At 45.8% G+C, this 21,545-nt stretch overlaps 1 protein-coding gene across 1 annotated transcript in view; it reads right to left on the bottom strand.

Moving 5' to 3' along the window:
• LOC122440464 (mucin-16-like) overlaps window positions 1-21,545 on the bottom strand; it is a 115,078-nt gene that overhangs the window by 76,896 nt on the left and 16,637 nt on the right. Inside the window, 4 exon segments of the mRNA XM_043466761.1 lie at window positions 448-552; window positions 2,512-10,254; window positions 11,646-11,756; window positions 17,011-17,109. Coding sequence (XP_043322696.1) covers window positions 448-552; window positions 2,512-10,254; window positions 11,646-11,756; window positions 17,011-17,109 — 8,058 coding nt within the window.

Here is a 21,545-nt window from a genome sequence, read left to right as displayed (position 1 = left end):
TTCCCGGTGGCCCAGTGGTGAAGAGTCCACCTGTCAGTGCAGGAGACACAGCTTCCATCCCTGATCTGGGAAGATCCTGCATGCTGCGGAGCAACTAAGCCTTTGTGCCACTAAGCCTCTTGAGCCTGTGCTCTAGAGCCTGGGAACCACGACGAGTGAGCCCCCATGCTGCAACGACTGAAGCCTGCCTGCCCTAAAGCCAGTACTCCATTACAAGAGAAGCCACCGCGATGAGAAGCCCAAGAACCACAACTAGAGAGTATCCCCTGCTCTCTGCAACTCGAGAGAACAGCGTGCACAGTAACGAAGACCCAACACAGCCAAAAATAAATGAATAAAAGAAATAAATACAAAATTTTAATTTTTTAAAAAAGAAACATTTCATCCGTCTCAAGCAAGAAATAAAAGCATAAGTCAGATTATTGGGAAATAAAATGTTGAACCTACCTGTAAGACTAGCAGATGTGGATGCCTGGGGAATATGGATGGTGGTGCCTCCATGGGCTGCTTCGTTGGGTATCTTTGTGATATGCTTCACAGTGCCATCAGTCGCTGTAGGAGAAGGTAGGGAAGAAACCTAAGGTAACTCATCTCTTCCAAAAGGAGAACATGATCTAAATGGACCCACTTAATTTGACTACACAACTCAATTCTTCTCAACCATCTGTATGGACTGGAACCAGGGCTATATGTCTTGAGTGGCCACACCCGTTCATAGATCCATCCACTCACCCAGAGATTCATCCATCCATCTACCCCTATATCTACCCATTTATTATTTCATCCATCCATCCTTTTATCCTTTCTTCCTACCATGCATCTTTCTTTTCATATTTCTCTCTTCTTTCTTTGCAACTTTTCATCCCTATTTCTTCAATCTCTATTTCCTTTGATCTTTCCTTCCATCCATCTTCCTTATTTTCATCCTTCCCACTATATATTCATCCCTCCTTCTATACACCCATCTTTTCTTCATTCATCTCTCTCTTCATTCTCCTTTTCTTCCTTCCTCACACCCAACCATAGTTCTACCTTTTTACCATTCCATTCATCACTTGCTTTCTGAACATCCATCACTCAACTACCAAGCCATGTTTTAAGAATGCATCAATCCCATTCAATGTGTTTAACTTGGTTGTGAATTGTTAAAGCTAGTTTGAGAAATAAATCACCCTCCTGTACCTATTGCCTAGTGAACAGGTGCTGGAGTAGTTGGAGGGCCTCACTGGATTTGTGTCCAGAACAAAATCTGTGGTTGAACTCAATTTATCCATGGAATGAAATCCCCTTAAGTTCCCTCCCTCATCTGCTGTTCTTTTGAATGTGGTATTTCTCCTCCTAGGTCTTAAGGTCCTCCCATATTCACAGATACTTTTTCCCTCAGTTTTCATTCACTCCTTTCTCTTTTCCTTGCTGATTCTGTTCTCAATATAGAAACAGGCTCAGTTTAAAGGGGGAAATCTCTCCTTTTATTTATGTATTATTTTACCTGTTGTTTCAGTCCTCTAAAACTCAGTGATGCTCCTTTCATTAGAATCTTTGAGGACCACATGTTGTCAAAGAACTTCTCACCTTATTTCAACTTGGCTCTTCTGCAGCATTTGACAGAACTAACCATTACTTCTTAAAACTCTCCCTTCTGGCTTCTAGGAATCTGCTTCTTCTCCTACCTCTCTGATCATTCTTAGCCTAATGGTTAAGAGCATGGTTCCTAGTGCCATGCTTTTGCTTATATAGTCTGAGTTCTTACTACTTACCAGCTTTAATGATCTTGAACAAATTACTCAACTTCTCTCTATATCTATATAACTCATTTGTAAACCGGGTTTATAATAATTCCCTCTCAAACTGTGTTCCAATGGGAATTAAACAACTTTCTAGAATAGCATTTGACCCAGAAGAAGTGTTCTATAAACATTGGTTGCTGTTATTATTATTGCCATCATTAGCATTAGCAGTAATCTTAGAACATCCATCACAGTACTCGAATTACTCAACTGCTTGCTTACTTAGTTTTGTTTCCCCAGTGCCCATCTCAGTGCCTGGAAATGGAAACAGATCAACATATAGTTTTTCTAAAGGAATTTCTGGTGCAGTAATAGACTCCTAGGGCTTCCCTGGTGACTCAATGGTAAAGAATCTGCCTGCCAATGCAGGAGGCGTGGGTTCAATCCCTGGGTTGGGAAGATCCCTTGGAAAAGAAAATGGCAACCCACTTGAGTATTCTTGCCTGGGAAATCCCATGGACAGAGGAGCCTGGTGGGCTATAGTCCATGGGGTCACAAAAAAGTTAGACATGATTTAGCGACTAAACATCAACAATCAGACTCTTAATTAATGCCATTTCCTTCTCCAGGGGATCTTCCTGACCCAGGAATCAAACCTGGGTCTCCCACATTACAGGCAGATTCTTAACCATCTGACCCACCAGGGAAGCCCAACTCCTTTTTTACCTCTCAGGAAAGAAATCAAGCCCCATATAATCAGAGTGTAGGAGCTGTGGGTCCTTACTTGTTGACTGTGTTGAGTGTGGAATAACTTGAAAAGAACTTGTCACTGTTCCCAAACCGACACTCTCTGTCATTCTAGAGTCCATAATGGGTGGTAAAGATGTCCTGTGTGGCTGGTTCCAAGTCGGCAGAGTACTGGTTGTAACCAAGGGTAATTCGCTAGTCCTTCTGCTCTCTGTGTCAAGGTTGCTGTCTACTGTGCTTGGGGTGGCTGGGGAGGAAGTAATCCAATGAGAAGGGGAGCTCACTGAAAGATCAGTAGTATGTAAGGTTGAAGAGGGGAATGGTGTTGAAGCTGAAAAAGGTAGACTGCCTGCAGCGGTGGACCTGGTATCCTCCTTGGGGTCTGATTCTGTCCTAGAAAATGGACCATCTGAGGAGGTAGCTGAGATGGCAACAGGAACTCCAGATGTGGCAAAGGAAGCCATGGTCTCTGACACGGGAGATGTCAATGTGCTAGCAAGAATGGTCTCAGCTGAAGACAGCATATCTGTGTGTAGGTGATGAGTACTTGCTGATACAGGCAAAGAAATACTGGATTCTGGGAGAGTTATGCCAGCAGACCCTATTACGGACGGAGTAGCATAAAAGTGTGTGACTGTTTCCACTGGAATGTCAGTCTCCTGTGTAGACAGAGACTGAACTGGGGCTGATGATGTCACAGAAGAGGTAACATCTGTCTTGGGACTCTTCAAACCATGAGTGGACAGAGCCGATGAAGGTGTGTTTGTGAGTGTGCTGGAGCTGAAACCCAGGGTCATGCTTGTCTCCTTCAGTCCAGGCGTCAGATGGGAAAGTTTCTTGGTCTCAAATGCTGTGGTCTCAAAGGAGGAAGGCTTTGATGTGGAAAGGGTGGTCCCATCCACGGAGGAAGCAGGATGTGTGATCCTGGAGGACTCAGAGACAACTGAGCCAGAGGAACTAAGTGCATGGCCGGAACTGCTGGAACCCTCAGTGGTCATTGTGGTGTGTATGGAAGGAAGAATTTTCACTGTATCTATGGAGAATTCAGAAGTGGAAAGTGTCTCCATGGTGGGACTACTCAAAGGTGGAGGTAAAGTGGTCACTGGTTCAAATATGGTGCCCACTTTCTCTGTGGTCTTCACGAGACTACTGTTGAGAAGTGAGGTCGCAGAGGTGGGTGTGGAGGGGCTCTTCCCTGGTACTATGGGGGGCTGAGGGGAGGGTGACGTCATGGCAGCTGAAGGCACTGAGGAAGATGGAGAGCTGGTTGATGTGTCCAAGGTAAGTGTGCCCTGTGATGTAGCCTCAGGGAGACCTGTCTGGCTGGTGATGGTCATTTCTGCAGATTCTGTGGTCATGGGGGATGTGGAGAGGCTGGTGATGATGCCTGCAGAGGTGTCTGGGGACACTGTGGATTGAGTGGGGCCAGGGATAAACGTGCTGCTGGAGGAGATGGGTTGTGTCTTATAGAGCTCAGTAGTTGTATCAGTGGGCACTTTGGATAGAAGAGTGATTTTCTCTGTGGTTGAACTGTTCTGCTGGATGGTGCTGGTCTCTCTCAGTTCAGGACTCAGAGAGGATGTGGAGTTTGTCTCAATTGTCGTAGTTTCAGTAGAGTGAGGCACTGGTGTGGAAACAGCAGTCTCTCTAGAGGAAAGAGGAATGATTGGAGACGTGACATCGGATGGCTCTGAGTCAGCTAGGGCAGAGGAATGAGCTTCAGGTCCAGAACTTGTGTTGACCCCATGGGTCCCGGCTATGTTTTCAGAAGGCTGAATCACCTCTGTACTTGTGGAGACTCCAGAAGTGGACAGTATCTCAATGGTGGAGCTGATCTCAATTGAAGGTGAACTGGTCACAGGTCCCAAGCCAGTACCCAATGTGTCTGTGGTCTTCACCAGACCATGGGTGAAAAGTGAAGTCACAGGGGTAGGAGAGGAGGGGCTCCTCCCTGGTAATGTGGGAGACTCAGGGGAGGGTGATGTCATGGCAGATAAAGTCACTGGGGAAGATGGGGAACTGGTTTCTTCCACAGAGGCAGGGCTTGTCCGAGACACATCCTGGGGACCCCTGCTCATGAGAGTGCTCATCTCTGAGTGTGTAAAGCTCTGAGTCACAACTGGGTGAGTCCCTGCCCCAGAGGTTTCAGTCACTGTGTTCAAGGTAAGTGTGCCCTGTGATGTAGCCTCAGAGGGACCTGTGTGGTTGGTGATGGCCATTTCTGCAGATTTGGTGGTCACAGGGGAGGTAGAGAGGCTGGTGATGATGCCTTTGGGAGTGTCTGGTGACACGGTGGACTGAGTGGGGCCAGGGACGGATGTGCTGGTGGAGAAGATGGGTTGTATGCTAGAGATCTCAGTGGTCGTATCAGTGGGCACTTTGGAAAGAAGAGTGATTTTCTCTGTGGTTGAACTGTTCTGCTGGATGGTGCTGGTTTCTCTCAATTCAGGGCTCAGAGAGGATGTGGAGTCTGTCTCAACTGTTGTAGTTTCAGTAGAGTGAGGCATTGGTGTGGAAACAGCAGTCTCTCTAGAGGTGGAAAGAGGGATGACTGGAGACGTGATATTGGATGGCGCTGAGTCAGCTAGGGCAGAGGAATGAGCTTTAGGTCCAGAACTTGTGTTGACCCCATGGGTCCTGGCTGTGCTTTTGGAAGGCTGAATCACCTCTGTACTTGTGGAGACTCCAGAAGTGGACAGTATCTCAATGGTGGAGCTGATCTCAATTGAAGGTGAACTGGTCACAGGTCCCAAGCCAGTACCCAATGTGTCTGTGGTCTTCACCAGACCATGGGTGAAAAGTGAAGTCACAGGGGTAGGAGAGGAGGGGCTCCTCCTTGGTAATGTGGGAGACTCAGGGGAGGGTGATGTCATGGCAGATAAAGTCACTGGGGAAGATGGAGAGCTGGTTTCTTCCACAGAGGCAGGGCTTGTCCCACCTGTGCTCATGGGAGTCATCAGCGCTGTGTTTAGAAGTCCCTGAGTCATGGCTGTGTGGGTCCCCACCATGGATGTTGTGGTTGATGTGTCCCAATCAAGGGTACTCTGTGATGTAGCTGCAGGATGACCTTGTTCAATGGTGACAGTTATTTCTGTTGATTCTGTCATTGTGGGGAAAGTAGAAAGTCTTGTGCTAGTTTCTGTGGAGATTACTGGTGACACGGTAGAAATGGCAGGGCTTGGACTGAGCCTACCACTAGAGGAGATGTCTTCCGTCCCTGTCACCTCAGTAACAGAACCAGTGTTCATATCAGGAAGGATAGTTTTCTCCATGGATGAGCTGGTTTCCTTGGAGGTGCTGGTTTCCCTCATTTCAAACATCCAGGAGGAACTTGTCTCAGCTTCAATTCTTGGAGTCTCAGAGAAGCTAGACATTGGGGTGGAAACAGTGGTTTTCCCTATGGTGATGGCTGTATTCATTGGGAATACAGTTTTGGATGGTTCTGAGTCAGTTGAGACAAAGGAACGTGATTTGTGTTCATCATCGGTGGTTCTCATATTGGTTACTGCTGTGTTTTTGGAAGGATCTCTACTTAACCTTTCCTCCTGATGGGTGCTGGTATCCCTCAGTCCAGCGGTCAAGGAGGATGTTGGCCCTGTCTCAATCTGTGCCATTTTGGAAGAGTCTGGAGTTGATGTGGAGACACTGGTGTCTCTTATGGTAGAAGAGATAACCATTGCAGATGTGGCTTTGGGTGACTCTGTGTTGGCTGGGACTGTGAATTGTGATTTGTGTGCTGAACTAGTGATCCCCATATCAGTTACTGCTGTGATTCTTGAAGAATGAGTTGTTTCTGTATCGCTGGTGGCTTCTGAAGAGGTTAGTATCTCCTGTGAGATGTTGTTCACACTTTCAGGTGTACTGGTCACAGGTTCCAAGCTTGTGCCCAACACTTCTCTGGTTTTTCCCAAGTCAGAGGTGAGGACTGAGGTTTTGGACACAGGAGAGAAGGTACTGTTCCCTTGTAACATGAAAGGTGCAGAAGGTGAGGTTGTGGTGAAAATAGGTTCTAGGGAAGATGGAGAGTTGGTCTCCCCCATGGAGGTAGGACTTGTCCAAGACATATCTTCAGGACTTTTGCTCATGACAGTGGTCATCTCTGATAGTGGAAATTTCTGAGTCACAGCTAAGTGGGTTCCTTCCCTGGAGGCCGGAGTTGATGTGTCCAAGGTCAGGGTACTTTGTGTTGTCATGCTTGGAGGACCTGTTTGGGTGGTGATCGTCATTTCTGAAGATTCTGTCATGAGCATGGATGTGGAGGGGCTGGTTCTGCTTTCTGTAGGTGTGTTTGGAAAAGTTTTGAAGTGAGGACTTGGAATGGATATCCTGCTAGATGAGGTAGCTTGTGTCCTCGTGACCTCAGTAGTAGCATCATTTGTAGACACATTAGAAATGGCAGTGCTTATCTCTGTAGCAGAGATGGTCTTCTGGTAGGTACTTGTCTCCCTAAGCCCAGTATTCAGAGAGGGCGCTGACTCTCTCTCAATCTTTATAGTCTCAGATGAGCCAGACATCGATGTGAAAGCAGTTATGTCCCCCGTGGAGGAGGAGGTAACCACTAAAGATGTAGCTTTGGGTGGCTGTGTGGGGGCCAGGACAGGAGAGTGTGATTCACGTCCAGAACTGGTATCCCCAACAGGTGTCACTGCTGTGTTTCTGGAAGGACCCATTGCTTTTGTTTCTGTGGTGACCGGCGTCTCAAGTGAGCTGCTGCTCAAATTTGGTGGCAAACTGGTGTCAGGTTCCAGGCTGGGCCTCAATGTGTCTGTGATCTTTCCCAGGCCAGAGTTCTCAGGCAAGAGATGTGAGGTCACAGGTAGAGGAGAGGAGGTACTTTGCCCTTGTAATGTCAACGCAACATGAGAAGATGAGGTTGTGGCAGAGATGGGTGTCACAGAAGACAAAGAGGTGGTTTCTTCCACAGAAGGAGGAATTGTTCGCGATACATCTTCAGGACCTTGGCTCGCTAGAGCAGTCATCTTTGAGTGTGGAAATCCCTGAGTCACAGCCAAGTGAGTCCCTGATGAGGAAGCTGTGGCTAATGTGTCCAAGGTAGGTGTACCCAGTGATGTAGCCCTAGAAAGACTTGTTTGCATGGTGATGGGCCTTCTTTCAGATTCCGTCATGTCAGGGAAGGTAGAGGGCCTGGTGATGCCTGACGACCTTGTGGACTGAGTTAGATCTGGGCTGAAAATTCTGTCAGAGGTAGTGACTTCTGTCCTGGACCCCCCAGTAGTAGCAAAATGACTTGGGGAATGGACAGTGCCGATCTCTGTGGTTGAGTTGGTATCCATGTAAGTATTGGACTCCCTCAGTTCAGTGGTCAGAGGGTAATCAAGCTCTCTTCCAGCCCCTGTGGATTCTGGCCAGGTGGTTGCTGGTGCTGAAACAATGGTATTCCCCATGATGGAGGTAGTGTTCATTAGGTATGTGCCCATGGATGACTCTGAGTGAGTGGGGACAGTGGAATGAAGATCATGCTCAGAACTCGAGGGCCATACTGTTGTATCTACTGTGTTTGTAGATGGGTGAATTACTTCTTTGTCAGTGGTAGGTTCAGAAGTTGCTCTTCTCTCAGATGGGCTGTTTTTCCAAAATGGAGATGAAGTAGTCCCAGATTCCACGCTTATGCCCAGTAGATTCGTGATGCTTAAGGAGCCTGGGGAGTCACTAACCTCCTTGATAGTCCCTCCTGAGACAAAAGAGACCTTGGGGGTCAGAGATGTGCTTGAGCTTTGTTCTTTCACTGTCCAGGTGGAAACACTTGCATCCATTGTAGAAGTCCTTATTTCATTCTCCTGGGGAGTTGGAGATGGTGTTCTTATTGTGTGTGGGATTAAATCCTGAGTTGTTGCTTCTGGTATAGACATATGTCCTGGATCTGCAGCAGCTGTGGTGGAAAGCTGGGGAGAACTGTTCTCTGCTTCCTTCCTAGCAAGATCTGGCCTCCCTGATAAAGTGACTTTAGGGCTACTTACTATTGTAGCAGGAGTGACACTACTTGTAATGTCCCCTATGGAGGTTGCTGGCTGCGAGGTAGCTGTGTTGATCATGTTCTCCAAAGGGAATTTGGGAGGAGTTGTGACCCCTTGATGAGCTGAGGTAGTGGTTACAGCTGATGACACAGAACTCCTGCTGACCCAGTCAAGAGTGGACAGAGAATCAGGCAGAGGAGTGGATGGGAGGACCTTGGGGGTAATCTTTGTATCTGGATGGTCCATAGAGGCCATTGAGACATGCATGGCTTCCGTTTGTCTTCTACTGGGAGTCCAACTGGTGCTTAAAATGTCAGCAAATGAGGTGCTCATCTTCTCAACAACAGAAGTTGAGATGGGCACAGATGCAGTTTTGTCTAAAGGACTCAATGTTCTTACACTCGTGCTGGCTTCTGTCTTTTCAGCTGAAGCATGGGAGGATGGGATGGTTAGGCTGGTTCTGACAACAGTCACAAGGTCAGGGTGGGTAGACTCAGAGCCTGACTCAGTGCTTGATGCTAAGGATGAAGTTGTACCCATTGCAGAAATTGCTGTAGGAGAACCTGTGGCTTCCAAGCTTGAAGTCATGTTTGTGATGGTCCAGGGACCAAATGCTGGGGCTGGTGAAGCTGTAGATGACCATGTGAGTGGGTGCTCAAGAGCAGATGTGCTGGTCTCTGTGGCCAGGGTGCTGTCCATGGTGCTCACACTCTCCTTCGGGTTAGGCATGGTAGTCAGGACTGAGTTGGTTTCCATGGTGGTGATGGTACTTGGAGTGGGGGCTGTGGTTACATCCATGGTGCTCACTGCTGCAGGAGATGAGGTCTGTGATAGTTGCCCAAGATTAGAGGCAACATCACTGGTCACTACACTTGTGATGGCCGCCAGCGTCTTAGACCCCATTGAGGGGAATGTGACAGATGGTGAAGAGGTTGTTTTTCCTTCTGAGGCATTAGTGAGGCTGGTCATGGCTTGGCTTTCAGAGGTCAGAGTTGCTAATATGGTTGGTTCTATGGAGGTTTTAGGCAACGTGTCTGTGGCCCCAGGAGATCCACCAAGAGTCAGGTCCCTCCCAGTTGTCTGCTCTGACCTCAGGCTGGCAGATGAATAAGCCTCACTCATGGATATGCTCGACTGCTGTTCATCTGTTATTGTCTTTTTACTCAGGACGGTGGAAGGAATGACTGTGGGGCCGACCTTTGTCTGGGTTATAAGTTCAGGTCTATCTGTCTCTGAGCTCATGGTTACTGTCTGGGTTGTCACAGAGTCTGGGATGGCTGCAGAGTCTTTAGGACTAGTGGAAGATGTGCTCAGAGAGACACGTGTGTCCACTGTGGTCCCTCTAGCAGAGCCAAGCCATGTAGGGAAACTCATTCCAGTTGTCCTTGGAATCTGAGTTGGGCTGCTTTGTGGACTAGTCCCTATGGTGAATTTAGGAACTGACCCTAGGGGGATAGAGGACACTGTGCCCAGTGACTTCTTGGTCCCTTCTGGAGTCCCAAGGTGGGTGTTGGTCCAATCCTCAGATGGGGAGGATGAGACCCATTCTGTAGCTGCTCTCCCTTTTGCTGGCGGCTTGGCTGCTGTCACGAATCCTGTGGGTGAGTGAGGGAGGCTGCTGCGGCCACTCCCTGTGGCCATGGACTGAAGGGTGGCTGGTTCCACAGTGGTCACCATAGGGACAGCTGCTGTTGAAGTCTTCTGAGAATTTTCCAGAGTGTACCTGGTCTCTGGGCTGATGCTGGGCTCCTGGGAGCTTATGATTTTCAAAGCTGTAGCCATTTCTGGGCTTCTTGTGGACATACCTGTGATTAGAAAGCGAGTTGGTAGGAGATATGCAAACGGTACAGAAAGGGTGTCCTCCTGGTTGACAGTATAATTTGTCCCTTCCTGTGATTTCAATTCAAAATATTTCCTTCTTCTCCAGAAAGGAATGTTTACCCTTTCCTACCACACTTAAAGAGTCTGGACACCAGGGAACATACTGACCATCCCAAAGATGGATCAAAGTGGGTTGGGGTTAGGGTGAGTGGGGTGAAGGCTTTGACTCATGTTGTTTGCTCAGGAGAAACTGTTACCTGGAACCCAGTGTACTGCATACCCTACAAAGACTCTGTACAAGGAAGGGCATGCTGAATCTGGACTCTACCCATGCTAGAGACTTTCCCTACTGTTTTTACCTTTCTCCTTGGTGCCTGCTCTTGCTGAACCAGTTTCAACTTACAACTTGCAGCCTCCTCTAGATGTCCTAAATCTCAGTTCACTGAAAAGCCACATAAGGATTTCTATTTGAGAAGCAAGAGACTAGAAGGGCAGTAGAATTCTTTTTCTTTACCTTCAACCTCTTTCAAATTCATCTGTCTCCCTGAATGCTTTTCCCATCCTTAAGAAGAAGGACATGTAACTGCCACAGGGGTGAGAAAAGCTTAACCTTCTAAGAGCACTCTTCCTGGGGACCACTTTTGCAGATTATTCTCACTATGTTGGCATGGCCAAAGACCATGATCCCTTCTTCTACTGCAACAAAAGAAATCTATATTACCTTAAGTCTGTCTGTGTCCTTCCTGTCAACACAAGATTCCAGTGATGATCTCTGATTTAGAAACAGAAAGTGTGCAGAGAACTGGCCCTGTGACATTTTCTGTTGAATTGATTGGCTACTATTAAGAACTATACAAATAACTAGGGTGAAGCAATAAACGTGTTCCATGAATACAATCTCTAGGAAAAAAACAATCAACATCCTCAGAGGGGCAAAAAGCCAAAGAAATCGATTTCAAACCTTGTCATTTTACTTCCTTAAACAATCCAACTTTTGACCCCAGAGATGAGGGGAAAGGACCCAAATGGGATAGCCTTGAAGGAAATAGAGATGATGGGCTTCCCTGGTGGCTCATGGATAAGAATCCATCTGCCAGTGCAAGAGACATGGGTTTGATCCCTGGTCTGGGAGGATCCCACATTCCTTGGAGTAACTAAGCTGGTGAGCCACAACTACTGAAGCCCTCACACTCCAGAGCCCATGCTCTGCAACAAGAGAAGTCACCTCAGTGAGAAGCCCGTGTATCGAAAGTACAGAGTAGCTCCTGCTCGCCACAACTAGAGAAAAGCCCCTGTGTCAACAAAGACCCAGCAGATCCAAATGTAAATAAATAAAATGGTTAAAAAAAGAGATAGAGATGGTGCTCCTACTTACCCACACTGATCGTAGTCATAAGAGATGCAGGATTACTGGTTGGCCGAGCGGTACCTCCACGTTCTCCTTGACTTGGCTCCCTGGTGATAGCACCCACAGACTCATCTGGCCCTGAAGTAGAAGACAGAGGTGTTACCTTCGAATTCCCTAAGAATATAGATCTGTGAGGACCATTCCTACTAGACACTGGATTAGCAATGCCCTCATTTATCTCTCAGAAGGGATTTAAGGAATAACTGTCTCTTTTACATTAAATTTTATATTAAATCAAACCCTCAAGATGGTCATAAGGGATGAAAAGCTTTTTGTTAATTGTGGGGACTTCTCATCTGATTGGTTTCAAGAAAATAATTTTCTGACCAAAAAAAGAACATAATTTTTTCCTTTTTTTAAAAAAAAATTGTTGATGTTCAATTTACAATGTTGTATTAATTTGTTATACAGCAAAATTATTCAGTTATACATATTATATATTCCTTTTCATATTCTTTTCCATTATGTTTTATCACAGCATATTGAATAGTTACCTGCGCTGTACAGTAGAACCTTGTTGTTTATCCATCCTATATATAGTAGTTTGTATCTGCTAATCCCAAACTCCTCTCAATCCTTCCCTCCCCACTCCTGGCCCACTTGGCAACCACAGTCTGTTCTCTATGTGTGTAAGTCTGATTCTGTTTCATAGGTATGCTCATTTGTGTTGTATTTTAGATTCCACATATAAGTGATATTATATGCTATTTGATAGCAAGTCTGTGCACTGAAATGAAAAATCCCACATGACTCAATGAAGATCCCACATGCTGCTACTAAGACCCAACACAGCTAAATACATAAATATTGTTTAAGGTAGATTTTGCCTAGGAGGTATTAAAGCAGATCCCTGACAGCCATCTTCTCCCATTCAGTCACATCCACAAAAGCTTAGAATTCCAATGCAAAGGAATTCAGGGTTCTTACTTGTAAATGGGGTGGAACTGTCAGGTACTGGAGCAGATCTGAACTCTGCACCAGAAGAGCTCTCCTTGGTAAGTGTGGTCTCAGCTATGCCAGATATGGGGACATTTGATGGTTCATCCTTAGCCACTGAAGGGGTGATGTCCGCAGTGGTCATCCCAGGGGTCCTGTCCTCTCCTGTAGCAGTGCTCAGGGACCAGCAGGAATCTTCTGGGGATCCAGTACTTGGGAAAGTGTTGGTTTTCTGAGACTGAATGTTTGTGGATAATGTGACTGGTGTCGGTTCTGAAGCAGGAGGAAGTGACATGAGGACTGTGGGTTCCCGTGCTTCAGAGGAACTGGAGGAAGGTAAGATGAAGCTGGGAAAAGAGACTGGGGAAAAGAGAAACCTGGTTTCTTCTTTAGAGAAAAAGCTTCTCCATGATAGTGTCCCTGGACCTCTGCTCACAGGAGCAGTCATCTTAGTCATATCCAACGGTATCCCTTCCCAGAAATCTGTGATTGTTTTGTCCAGAACAACTGCATCCCCAGGCTTCATCCTAGTGGGACCTGTTGATGTTGTAAAGGTAATATGTAAAGATTCTGTTGTAGAACTGTTGGAAGAGGAGGTAGAACTGTAGGCATTGGTTCCTTTGAAGATACTGGATATCCCCAAGGACTGAGTAGGGCCTGGGCTACATATTCTGTCCAGAGGTGTGAACACATTCCTGGTGACATCAGTAGTAGCAGCACCATACATCTGAGAAGCGATCATGCTTCTCTCTATGACTGAGCAGGTCTCCCTTGGCCCAGAGGTTTCAGTGGAAACACGTTCTTCCTGAGTCATGGTAGACACAGGATAAGTGGAAAATGTCTGAGACAGGTTGCTGGTCTCCACAGTGGATGTAGTAACCACTGAAGAAATGGTCTTGTGAGATGCTGAGTGTGCAAGGGCAGAGGAACATGGCTCAGAACCAGAACTGATAGCCTGATGAGCGGTCACTGCTGCTTCTGTCAAATGATTCATCTCTGTGTCTGGGGTGGTCTTGGAAATGGCCAGTCTATCATGTGAACTACTGATCAAAATTGGAGATTTCTTGATCCCAGATTCCGTGCTTGTGCCCACAAGCTCTGTGGCCTTCAGCGGTCCAGGAAAGTGAGAGAACTCCTTGATTGTCTCCAGGGAGATGGAAGAGATTGATGCTATTTCTGTGGTCAGTTGTGTGGTCAAAGTTGTCTGTACTTCACTTCTAGAGATGGATGGATCTGTCATCTCCAATATAGGAGCCCCTAGACTCTGTCCCTGGGCACTTGAATTGAAGGTTAGGGTTCTCACTGGAGATGTGATCTCTCCAGGAAGAGTCACTGAAACTGTGGGCTTCTGTCTCGAAGATATAGAAGTCATGATGGGAGAGAGCATGGAGCTCTGCTCTGGCTCTCCCCTGGTGAGCACAAGATCTCCGGTGATGGACACTTCGGTGCTACTGTTTGTCTGAGGCAATGTGACCCCATCTGTCATGGTCCTTGGAGGGAATGGCAGCAATGAGACAGATGAGTTATCACTGGACCCTGAGGTGACTCCTTGAGATCTTGTGGTTCCAACAAGAACTGAACCTATTATAGACGCTGAAGACACTGATCTTCTAGGGGCCAAATCCAAAGTGGAGACATCAGGCATAAAGGCTGGAGGGGAGCCATTATGTCAGTCTGTGCGCTTGGCAGCTCAAGAGAAGTAATGAAAACAGGGAGGGCTGTTATTTCAGATCCTTAGGGAGTCGAGTTTGTACCTGAAATCTCAGAGCGCTCACCTCCTGGTCATCAGGAAAAATTGCAGTGGGAGCAGATGTGCTTATGTTCCTTGGACTTAAGGCTTCTAGTCTTGTGCTGAGGTCAGTGATTTTTATCTGAACGAGGGGACTATAGAGCAGCCAGAATCATTCCAGTGAAAATTGAAGAATGATGGGTAGATCCTGTTACTGTGGCCGTTGCTAAGGATGATGTTCTTCCTGTATTATTGACCTCAGGAAAATCATGTAAGTGGCCAGCTGTGCCTGTGGAAGTCCATGGAAAAGTCCCTGGTGCTTGGGTGCTGTGTGTGGTTTTGAAGCCTCCTCTGTGGGGTAGGCATTAAAGGTGAAACTGACCTCGCTCCCTTGGGACTGGAGGTGATGACCTCCTGAGTGAGGTCCCCACCCTTGATTGTTAGCTCTGCAGGAAATGATGTCACAGAAAGGGCCCCAGGTGGAGATGTAGTTTCAATGGTCTCCTGTCCTGTGATGGACTCAGACTTTGGCCCCATTGAAGAGAAGGTAGCCAGTAGTCTCTCTCACAACACTGATAAGGCTGATAGTGGTTGAGTCTTCTGGTCTACCTGAAGTCTAAGGTTGAAATAATGTAGGCTCTGGAGGTGGTAATAGCTGTGTCTGTATCCACTCAGTGTCAGGTCACTTCCGGCTATCTGCTCTGACCTTGGGCTAGCAGAGGAATAAGCGTCACCCACAGGTCTATGTATTATAACTGCTATTTAGCTGTCATTGTCTTTTTACTCAGGGCAATGGAAGGAATGACTCTGGAGCTGACCCATATCATGGTTCTGAGTTCAGATTTATCTGTCACTGAACATTTGGTTACCTTTTTTTTGGCCACACTGCTCAGCATGTGGGATCTTAATTCCCTGACCAGGAATCAAACCCATGACCCTTGCAGTGGAAGCGTGGAGTCTCAACCACTGGACTGCCAGGGAAGGCCCAACTTGGGGTTACTTTGGTGATCATAACAAAGCTGGTTGCAGAGTCTTGAAGGCTGGTGGGACATGTGCTCAAAAGGGCATACATGTTCATTATGGTCCTTCCTATGGAGCCAAGCTATGTGGATAAGTCCATTTCAATTGTCTTAAGAATCAGAATTGAGCTGACTCATTGAATATTCCCTATGGAACAAGGGAGGATATTGCTCCTCTTTTTTAAACTTTTATTTCCTTCCTTATACTTTGAGTTTATTCTGTTCTTTTTCTTTATTTATTTAAATATATTTTGGCTATGGTGGGTCTTCGTTGCTGTATGTAAGCGTTCTCTCGTTGCAGCAAGCAGGGGCTACTCTCTAGTTATGGTGCCTAGGCTTCTCATTGCAGTGAGTTCTCTTGTGGAGCATGAGCTCTAGGGTGTGTGGGCTTCAGCAGTTGTGGTGCACAGGCTTAATTGCCCCATGGTGTGTGAAATTTTCCTGGACCAGGGATTGAACTTGTGTCTCCTGCCTTAGCAGGTTGATTCTTAACTACTGTACCCCCAAGAAAGTCCCCTTCTTCCTATATATTTTTATACACTTTCACTTCTCTCATCAAAAAAGAACAGAAATCTTTTATCTTCTAGCACAGAGGGACATGTCAAATTATTATCATATATTTATACTTTTATTAGAATTCTTCAGAACTGTAAACAATTAGACAATATATCAGGAAAAAACATGGAACATCAACATTCTTTAAACTTGTACCACTTATATATTTACATGTAACATTACTGTATATATAAAAAATATTTTCAAAGACTCATGGGCTTGGGGATATTTAAAAGACACTATTGCCACATTTGAATATTTACTAAAAAAAAATTCCACAAAATAATTTCAAACATTAAGCTACTTCAAAGAAACAGCACATGTAAAAAAAATGATAAAAGTATAAACTTTCAAGAATGTCCTAGACAAACTCTCAGTGAAGTTTTGCATCATTCTAAGCATTTTAAGTGAATACCTCCTCTCAACTACAAGCCATGTATCGAAAGCTGTAACAGTGGACAAGAATTCTTTCACTTTATGTTATAATCATCTTAGTAACTAATTGTCCTATAAAATAAACCTATGGCATCTCATTTTATGTTTCCTGCTCATGGCACCCCCTGATCTATAAGATAGATAGTGCCTGTTTTAGGAAAGCCCTTCATACTTGTCCACTGACTTGTAGAGTCACTATATTCATTCCTAAGTGGAAGCAATTGGGTCTTGTGGATATAAACAACCAAACAGAAGCAATTCATGTTAGAGGTCAGATTAGAAATCTCCCTAAAAATGAGTATCAATAGCCTCTGAGTACAAAAGTAGAAAGTTGTGATTATCTACTAGAATCTGGAACATAGACAATCAATTATCTTACTTCAAAGTGAAACTGTTAGTCACTCAGTCACGTCCGACTCTTTGCAACCCCATGGACTATAGCCCACTAGGCTCCTCTGTCCATGGAATTCCCCAGGCAAGAATACTGGAGTGGGTTGCCATTTCCTACTCCAGAGGATCTTGCTGACTGAGGGATCAAATCTGCATCTCCTATATTGGCAGGAAGATTCTTTACTGCTCAGCCATCAGGGAAGCCTGTTACTCCAAAGACCAGGAGAAAAGACTCAAGCATTATGTACCAAAATATGATCACACATACCCAGACTGATGGTCTCCAGGGATGTGAAGCTCCCCTTTGGCAGTGTGGTGCCTCCAGGTTCCGTGTCCCTCAGATCCACGGTGGTGGTTGCCACTGACCCTGAGGAAAAAGGGGACAGAAGTGTCAGTCTCCCATTCCCTAAGATGCACATCCACAAGAAATGCTCTTGCTAGATCCTGGCTCAGTATCCGAGCCTCATCTGCCTCTGAGAAGGCACTCTGGAAGGAATGATTCTCTTATTGGCATGAAATCAAACCCACAATATGACCTGGGTCTTAATTGTGGAAAATAGTGGGACTGCTGAATGTATTGGCCTCAAGCAAAAACATTTGTGATAGTATGTCTCCATCACTTAAAAAAACATATTGAGGGCTTCCCTGGTGCTGCAGTAGTTAAGAGTCTGCAATCCAATGCAAGACATGGACATAAGTTTGATCCCTGGTCTGGGAATTTCCCACGTGCCATGGAGCAACTAAGTCCATGTATCACAACTACTGAGCCTGTGCTCTAAAGCCTGGGAGCTGCAACTACTGAAGCCTGCATGCCTAGAGCCTGTGCTTCACAACAAGAGAAGCCACCACAATGAGAAGCCCATTTACTGCAACTAGAGAGTAACCCCCACTTGCTGCAACTAGAGAAAGCCAGCACACAGCAACGAAGACCCAGCACAGCCAAAAATAAACCACTGAATAAGTAAAATTAAAAAACACCAGATTCTCCTTTATTATTTATTTATGGCCACACTGTGGCATGTGGAATCCTAGTTTCCCAACCAGAGATTGAACCTGCACCCTTGGCTCAACTACTGGATAATCAGGGAAGTGCCTCCATCACTTATAATGTGTGAATTCACCATTGTTTAATTTTTCACTCCTATGGTTTGGACTCCACATAAGTAAAATCAGAATAATATCTGGAGTTATTATATCTGGTTAGTTAACATGTAAAAATATTTCTTGATTACTCATTTTGTCATTTTATTTTATCATTCTTTTATAATTATTATCACACACACTCTACTGCTGGGGAGGGAAAAGCTAGGCTCTGGCTGGCAGGACCTGAATCTGGGCTCAAGGATGCTAAAAATGTCACTAGTTGCATATAGATAGTAGAATGAACCTATGAGATAAGTGGAAACTGAAAGGGGAGGTGAAGGATACTGCAGAGACTTTGTGTGAGCAGGGGAGATGAGCACAAAACAAGGAGCTGGCTGCTTCTAGCAGAGCCGGGCGCAGGAGATGAGGTTGGTGGTTCTGGCATTCTTGGAGCTGGTATGTGAAGGCTGTGGATGTGTGGATGTGAAGTTGGATGTGTTAGTTGATTAAAAGTTAGGTTCTGTGGGTGGGGATTTCTCTGGTGGTCTAGTGGCTAAGACTCAGAGCTCCCAATGCAGGGTGCAGGGGTTCGATCCCTGCTCAGGGAACTAGATCCCACACGCTGCAACTAAGAGTTCGCATGCTGTAACTAGGAGTTCGCATGCTGCAACTAAGACACACCTCAGCCAAATAAATAAATAAAATTAAAATTAGGTGGATGCTATGGGTATAGACTCTCCCTTCTGACAACTCCATTGAGGGAATGAGGTGGAATACCCATGGGGACCAGAGGTATGCTTCCGTATATCAACACTTGTGGGGATATGCCTTGATGATAAGGAAGTCATAGAAGGTAACTTGAACTGTTCCCATTTACTAGTTTCAGTTTTATCCTTTAACATGCTTGTGGTGACTCTCCTACTGAAAAATATGGTCACTGTGACTTTGTAAATGAGAACTGAAGGAGATGAGGATGAAATACAGAGCCGGTTGCTTCTAGCAGAGCCAGGCGCAGGAGATGAGTGAATTGCAACTGTTTGTGGAGCCAGAGGTGGGCTGGTTCCAATCCCAGAAAGTGTAATCCCACTAGGGGTCAAATGATAGAGTGCATCAGAAAATGTGCCAACTGGGAATTCCCTGGTGGTCCAGGGGTTAGGACTCACTTTCACTGCCAGGGGTGCAGGCGGGATCCTTGGTTGGGGAACTAAGATCCTACAAGCCAGACCCATGGCAAAAAAAGGAAAGAAAGAAAAAGGTGGTACATATATACAATGGAATATTACTCAGTCATTAAAAAGAATTAAATAATGCCATTTGAAATATCATATGATATCCCTTATATGTAGAATCTAAAAATAAATGATTCAAATGAACTTACAGAACAGAAAGAGACTCAGACTTAAAAATGAACTTATGGTTGCCAGGGGAAGGGATAGTTAGGGACACTGGGAAGGTCATGTACACACTGCTATATTTAAAATGGATAACCAACAAAGAGCTATTGTATAGCATATGGAACTCTGCTCAATGTTAAGTGGCAGCCTGGATGGGAGGGGAGTTTGGGGGAGAATGGGCACATGTATATGTGTGGCTGGGTCCCTTTGCTGTTCACCTGAAACTATCACAACATTGTTAATCCAGCTATATCCCGACACAAAATGTTTTTGGTGTTAAAAAAAATAAAAATTAAAAAATAAGTTGACAAAATGGATAACTAGCAAGGACCTACTGTATAGCACAGGGATCTCTGCTCAATGTTACACGGCAGCCTGGAGGGGAGGGTAGTTTAGGAGAGAATGGACACATGTATATGTATGGCTGAGTCCCGTCACTGTTCCCCTAAGCTATCACAACATTTTAGTTGGCTATATACCAATACAAAATGGGCTTCCCTGGTAACTCAGCTGGTAAAGAATCTGCCTGCGATACAGGAGACCCTGGTTTGATTCCTGGGTCGGGAAGATCCTCTGGAGAAGGGATAGGCTACCCACTCCAGTATTCTTGGGCTTCCCTTGTGGCTCAGCTGGTAAAGAATCCACCTGCAATGCAGGAGACCTGGATTCGATCCCTGGGTTGGGAAGATCCCCTGGAGGAGGGCACGGCAACCCACTCCAGTATTCTGGCCTGGAGAATTCCATGGAATATTCCATGGGGTCACAAAGGGTTGGACGTGACGAGTGACTTTCACTTTCAATACAAAATAAAAAGTTCAAAAAATAAATAAAATTAAAAAAAAAAAAGAAAATGTGCCAACTAATTGGCTTGAGGGCTGGAGCTAGAAGCACCCACTGACTGAAATGGAGACATTGAGTTTAGGACACTGTTCTTGGCCAAGAAAAATCTGTAGATGTCTCACAGGGAGATGTGGTTCCAATGGGCAAGTGGCTTGTTCCCATCTTTCTTTCACACTCAGAGCCCCTTGTGGATTTTACATTGGTGGGAGCTAGAGAATGAACAGTGAGTGGGCCACTTGTGTCTCTGCTGTGAGTGTGGCTATGGGTGCTTCCCTAAGAGAAGTCCTTTCCATGGAGGTCGTTGTTGGAGAATTAAGTTTAGGGACCACCACAGAAGCAAGGAGAGAAAAGGCAGAGGCTGAAATAGTGGTTGGTGTGAAACATCATCTTGAAAGTGTTGAAATGAAATTGTTAGTCGCTCAGTTATGTCTGACTCTGAGACACCATGGACTGTAGTCTATTAGGCTCCTCTGTCCATGGAATTTTCCAAGCAAGAATACAGGAGCGGGTTGCCATGCCCTCCTCCAGGGGATCGTCCCAACTCAGGGATTCAATCTGGGTCTTCCACATTGCAGACGGAGTCTTTACCATCTGAGTCAGCAGGGAAGCCCAAACGTTATCTTGTCTGAAGTTCAAAACTTGGTCTCTGGGGCTTCCCTGGTGGCCTAGTGATTAAGAATCCACCTGACAATGCAGGCAACACAGGTTTGATTTCTGGTCCAGGAAGATCCCATGTGCCTGGGAGCAACTAAGCCCCTGCAACACAAATATTGAGCCTGTGATCCAGAGCCCAGGAACTGCAAACGTGCACATACTAGAGTCTGTGCTCCGCAAAGAGAGAAGCCACAGCAACGAGAAGCCCGAGCACTGCTATTAGAGAGTAGCGTCTGCTCCCCACAACTAGAGAAGTGCCCTTGCAGCAACAAAGACCCAGCATAGTCAGAAATAAATAAATAAATTATTAAATAAAAAATTAAACTGGTCGCTGGCCAGATTCTTTAGACATACAGTGAAATATGTTTAGACATACAGTGAAATAAATAAAAGTGCCATTGTTGGATATCACTGCTGCAGAAGCAAATCAGAAGTCCTAGATGGGCGAGAAGGGCTGTCCTGGTGGAGTCTGTAACTGAGGCACTGCTTGTGTCTCTGAGCTAACTCCCTAGGTGGGATGAAGAAAACTGAGTTGAATGTGTGCTGTGTTTCCATGGTGAGGAAGCGGTGGGTAGGGGGCAGAGGTGATGACCTAGGTGGTGGTTAAACTGCAAGTAGGGGGTCTCAGGTTGAGACACGGATAGATTCAAAATTTCCCTTGCTTTCCTCTCCAGTAGGTGGGGCTTCCCAGCTGGCTCAGTGGTAAAGAATCCGCCTGCCAATGCAGGAGACACAGGTTCGATCCCTGGGTCAGAAAGATCATCTGAAGAAGGAACTGGCAACCCATTCCAGCATTCTTGCCTGGAGAAGGCCATGGACAGAGGAGCCTGGT

This window comes from Cervus canadensis, chromosome 4, assembly GCF_019320065.1.
Source record: "Cervus canadensis isolate Bull #8, Minnesota chromosome 4, ASM1932006v1, whole genome shotgun sequence".
Lineage (NCBI taxonomy): Eukaryota > Metazoa > Chordata > Mammalia > Artiodactyla > Cervidae > Cervus > Cervus canadensis.
The sequence above is the reverse complement of the archived record's forward strand: the minus strand, read 5'-3'. Positions and strand labels throughout refer to the sequence as shown.